This window comes from Crocuta crocuta, unplaced genomic scaffold, assembly GCF_008692635.1.
Source record: "Crocuta crocuta isolate KB4526 unplaced genomic scaffold, BGI_CrCroc_1.0 scaffold475, whole genome shotgun sequence".
Classification (NCBI taxonomy): Eukaryota; Metazoa; Chordata; class Mammalia; order Carnivora; family Hyaenidae; genus Crocuta; species Crocuta crocuta.
The window spans coordinates 1,617,607-1,621,921 of record NW_027529518.1 but is presented as its reverse complement, the minus strand read 5'-3'; the positions used below and the strand labels follow the sequence as shown (position 1 = coordinate 1,621,921).

At 36.5% G+C, this 4,315-nt stretch overlaps 1 protein-coding gene across 4 annotated transcripts in view; it reads right to left on the bottom strand.

Annotated features, from left to right (window-relative positions):
* Nucleotides 1-6: 6 nt before the first annotated feature.
* PHF6 (PHD finger protein 6) overlaps nucleotides 7-4,315 on the bottom strand; it is a 42,301-nt gene continuing 37,992 nt past the window's right edge. For 2 of the 4 annotated variants that reach the window (XM_077760822.1, XM_077760823.1), the window contains one exon: nucleotides 7-3,110. In XM_077760822.1, coding sequence (XP_077616948.1) covers nucleotides 2,981-3,110 — 130 coding nt within the window. In that variant the 3' untranslated portion in view covers nucleotides 7-2,980. The remainder of the gene's footprint in view (nucleotides 3,111-4,315) is intronic. The other 2 variants (XM_077760820.1, XM_077760821.1) reach the window with 2 other exon arrangements.

Here is a 4,315-nt window from a genome sequence, read left to right as displayed (position 1 = left end):
CCCCCCAGGAACAAAGAGCTCTTATTAAAGTATAGAAACTCAAGTCTATCTTTCTACTCTAAAGAACATTTCTTACTAACAGTTCTGGTAAGGCAATAAATGCTCCAGAATAATCTTCAATATACGCTTGCAAAGATTACACTGTTGAATATCAATAACGAAAACAAAACAAAACAAAAGGGTGGAATAAAAGGAAAGAAAAGACGCTTCAAAATTTCAAGCTAAAATATGCATAAAAGACAGTCATGGCAGTATTTTTTGAAATGATGTACATGTTATATACTTATCAAATAATGTCATGCTCATCAAAACTACAGTTAAGGACTTAAGAGATGAACAGTAAATACACTGCTGAGGTCCATTTTTCTAAATATTCATACCACAATGTAATTACTACCCAGAAGATGATGATGCTACTTGGGAACATAAGTACTGTACAATTTTTACATTGTAAGGCACTTTTTACTCAGCATGTGACGAAGACATGGATGGAGAATCAAAGTATTGGAGGTTTACAACCAAAGGTGATTTCATGTGACTTCAATTTACATTTCAACTTTTAATGAAAGACTGTTTAGCCAATCACACCACAGTGAGAAAGATAGGTAGCCAGCCACTTATTCTAGCCAACCAAAAGGTAAAGTGCTATTCTGGTTGCTAGTGGCAGAGAAAGGGTTGAAGACACCCATACAAAGTTATACAATTGATTACATAGCAAATCCATCGACTGACAGCTAGAGTATTTGAAGTCCATGATATGATCATTGACTGGCCATCATTACCCCAGCACCTTCCATTTTTCCTAAGAACATCGTTACAGTAGTTGTCCAAAAATGAAGGTGCTCTATTGTTCCACGGGTAAGTTTATGGCACACCATGTAAAAATGATCAAGACACAGTGATTCAAAGATTTAAAATAACAGGTTTCAAGCTGTTGTAAGGAAATAAAGTACAGATCCTTTGGGAAAAGTCACATAGCTTGGTAAACAAACATCTAGATCTGTCGTTGCACTTCAAGTCATGGTGAATTTTGAAAATTCATCACATACACACACATTAAAAAAAACCCAATGGCATATTTAGAGCAAAAGGAGAAAAACATACAGGGTAACCCCACTAAAGCTAGTTTTCCTTCTAAAAATAATAAAAGATGGTTAAAATAAAGCAATCATCGAGTCCCTTGACGTAAGTGAATACACACTCGACAAATGTGACCTTAAGGGACTAGCAGTTAAAAAAAACAAAATCAGTCATTAAGCACAGTGTAATTTTCCACCTGTTACATTTTAAAAATGCTTTTCCATAAGCTGCAGAATATCTTGATGCACAGTCAAGTTAATATGGTATTTCTCATTAGCTAATTTGCTTTAATGTGGTAGGTTAATCAATAATTCAAAAATCATAAGCCCTACCTTGGAATATTGAGGTGCTATGGTAGTATTAGGCAGACCACAACTAAAGGTTTTTGGTTTTGCCATAAAGAAAGATATAAATGTGCTTCAGCAGGTTAAGTGGAAGAAAATATCACTAGCTGGAAATGCCAGTGTGAAAATCCTTTCTAAACAGCTGGGTTCTTAGGCTCTGAAAAACAACTCCGATGATGGAGACCATGCCAAGCCCTACCACGACAGTAGGGCACAAATTTAATAGATACGCAAAGCAATGAATGAAAACATTAAAAATATTAAATAATTTTTTAAAAATAGTGGTCACAAAATTCAAAATAAATACTGTTTTATGCAGGCTGTTGTTTTCTCCCACAGCATATGAGACCTCCTTACACACTTTGGGCCAATATTATGAAGTGTTCCACACCCCACGGCACTTGAGAGGGACCGGTTTCCGACATGGTGGCTGAAGTCCTTAGTGAGTGGTAACCCTTTAAATCTTAAAGAGGTTCAATTTGCTGTTGCCAAATGTTAAGTTTCAACGTGAAAGGATCCAATAATTTTGCTAGAAGTTCTTTGTATGACATGATAAGAGAAGAGGTTTACTGTCAAGAGAATTTTGGCAGGAGCGCACTGGAGCTCATAATTCATTATCACCAGTTGCCCGAGTGCATGCTGGTCAGTGAGAACAACGTTAACAGGAACGTAATGAAAAGCTTTAGCACACTTCTTGGAAGAGATTTTTAGCATGTGCTGTCAAAGCCAAGAGAAAAAGAAGGTTCTCTTCATTTTTAGTCTCCATTACTTGAGTGTGGAAAAAAAAAACAAAAAAAACACAACTTCCCATGTGTCGCCACCAGAGGCGTGTTTGCACTGCAAAGTGAAATTCGCTTATGCTCTCCCTTGAGTATGAATCCACTAAACAAACTTAGACACGCTAGACAGTAGAACTTTGTTCAGTCCAGAAATATAGCTTACTTCATTTCAATGTCTGCTTTAACTGTCGACACTATACACAGGGTTAATAGTGTTTCAATTGCTTCCCAGAAACTGCAAACTACAGCTACGTAATAGCAACATGTCAAATTCTGCCATCTAGTGAAGGCTCATAAAACAAACAAGACGTTTTTAGGCGGTTCAATGAAGGATCTAAGAGTTGGGCAGTAAAAAGTTACAAACCCTTTTTGATTTTAGAAAACAGTGAAAAAAGCATAGTAGTTATGGATGTCTTATTCAATTCCCAGTTTTCTAACTCTGTCCCATGAACCTGTTCAAAAGATGATAAAAAATTGTAAAACATGATGCTTGGGGGGAACACAATAAATATAATGTTACTGAGGAGCAAGAGCATCTTATCGGTTTGACATTATAGCTATACTTATGGATAAAGTGGAGAGCTTGGTTTTACTGGTACAAAATCAGCTAGTTAAAAAAAACTATGCAAGCCTACACAATCCTTTAGCATTCTAGGAACATGCTTAACTAAACATAATAGCATTGAAAAATCATACTGCATATACCATTACTCCAACATGTATTTATCCGTGAGTACTGTATCCTGACAACAGATCCGAGAGAAGTAACGTTCATACCTAGTTTCCATTAAGTTGCTGCTGAGTTAGTTGCTGCTGGTCAATTTCTACTTTTCCCCGGCTTTTACTCTCTCGTTCCTCATCTTCTTCATCTCTCTCATCATTTCCACTATGATTTTTACAATATAGTCTACAATGATGAAAGATAAAAATCTCAAAATGTTTTGTCACTATTGATGAGAATATATTTACATCATTAGTAGATGAGGTTGGTGCCCATTTAAAGTAAGGGTTTCCTCATCCGTGCTTTTTAAAAACTCTACCATTAGTTATAAGTCTATTTCTATCTCAAAGACAGGAAAGGACTCAATTGGTGCAATAATGGAAGTTCATCTGAAATAAAACCTCCGGCTTAGGGTAAATGTTGTCACACATGCCCAAGGATGAGGCAAGTCTTTATCCTGCCCACTGAGATGAAAAATAAAGCTTCCAGCCAACTTGAAAAATATAAACTTGCAGGTATACAGATGAAATAATCAAATTCAAGGTTTCAGATACATAAAAAAGCACATTTTAGGAATCAATATAAACTCTATATATACTGTTGCTTTTTGCTCATATGTCATGAAACATTTTTATTCAAATTCCTCAAAATGTCTGTCTTTTCAGCATTAGTGTCCTGGCCNTGCATTTGGCTAGGTCTCTCCTGATCTAGACTGGCGCTTCCAAAAACTTCTCTTTTCCCCATGACACTGACTTTTTAGAAAAAGTTATACCAGCTACCTTTTCAACTATACCATTCCGGATTTGTCTAACTGTGGTACTGTTTCATTTGGTTCTCTCTCATTTGGTTAACTCGAGGTTCAGCTTTTCTGTTAGTCCAGGATATTTGATAGGTGACCCTGTGTACTTCAAGAGGCATGTTACTTTCAGAATGCCCCGCTATTAGTGAGTGATGCTCTCTATCACTTGGCTTAAGTGGTGGTGATGGCCAAATTTCTCCATGGTGACAGTAGGTTTTTCCCTTTAAAATTAGAGGATTTGTACCTCTGGAGTGATACTTTGACATTAGGCTGTTCTGACAATCTTTTAAGTGGGTAATATACACCGTATACTTGACATTGATTGTTTTTAATAAATAGCAATGTGAGTTATTTAGGACAAGGGTTTAGGAAGGCCAACTAACATATAAGTACCAATCTGTGTTTTATAGGTAATCACCCCACCGTAATCAGTGGGTAAGCTGATCTGAGCTGAGTTTCAGGTCAATTATGCACAAGTTGACAAGATGGAACAATGCTTTACAAATGTTCAGTGAGTGCCCTCTTGTGGTCAGCAATACATAAAAGATATTCATATAGGAATCCTTCTGACACAAAGGATCTAAAACTAGCT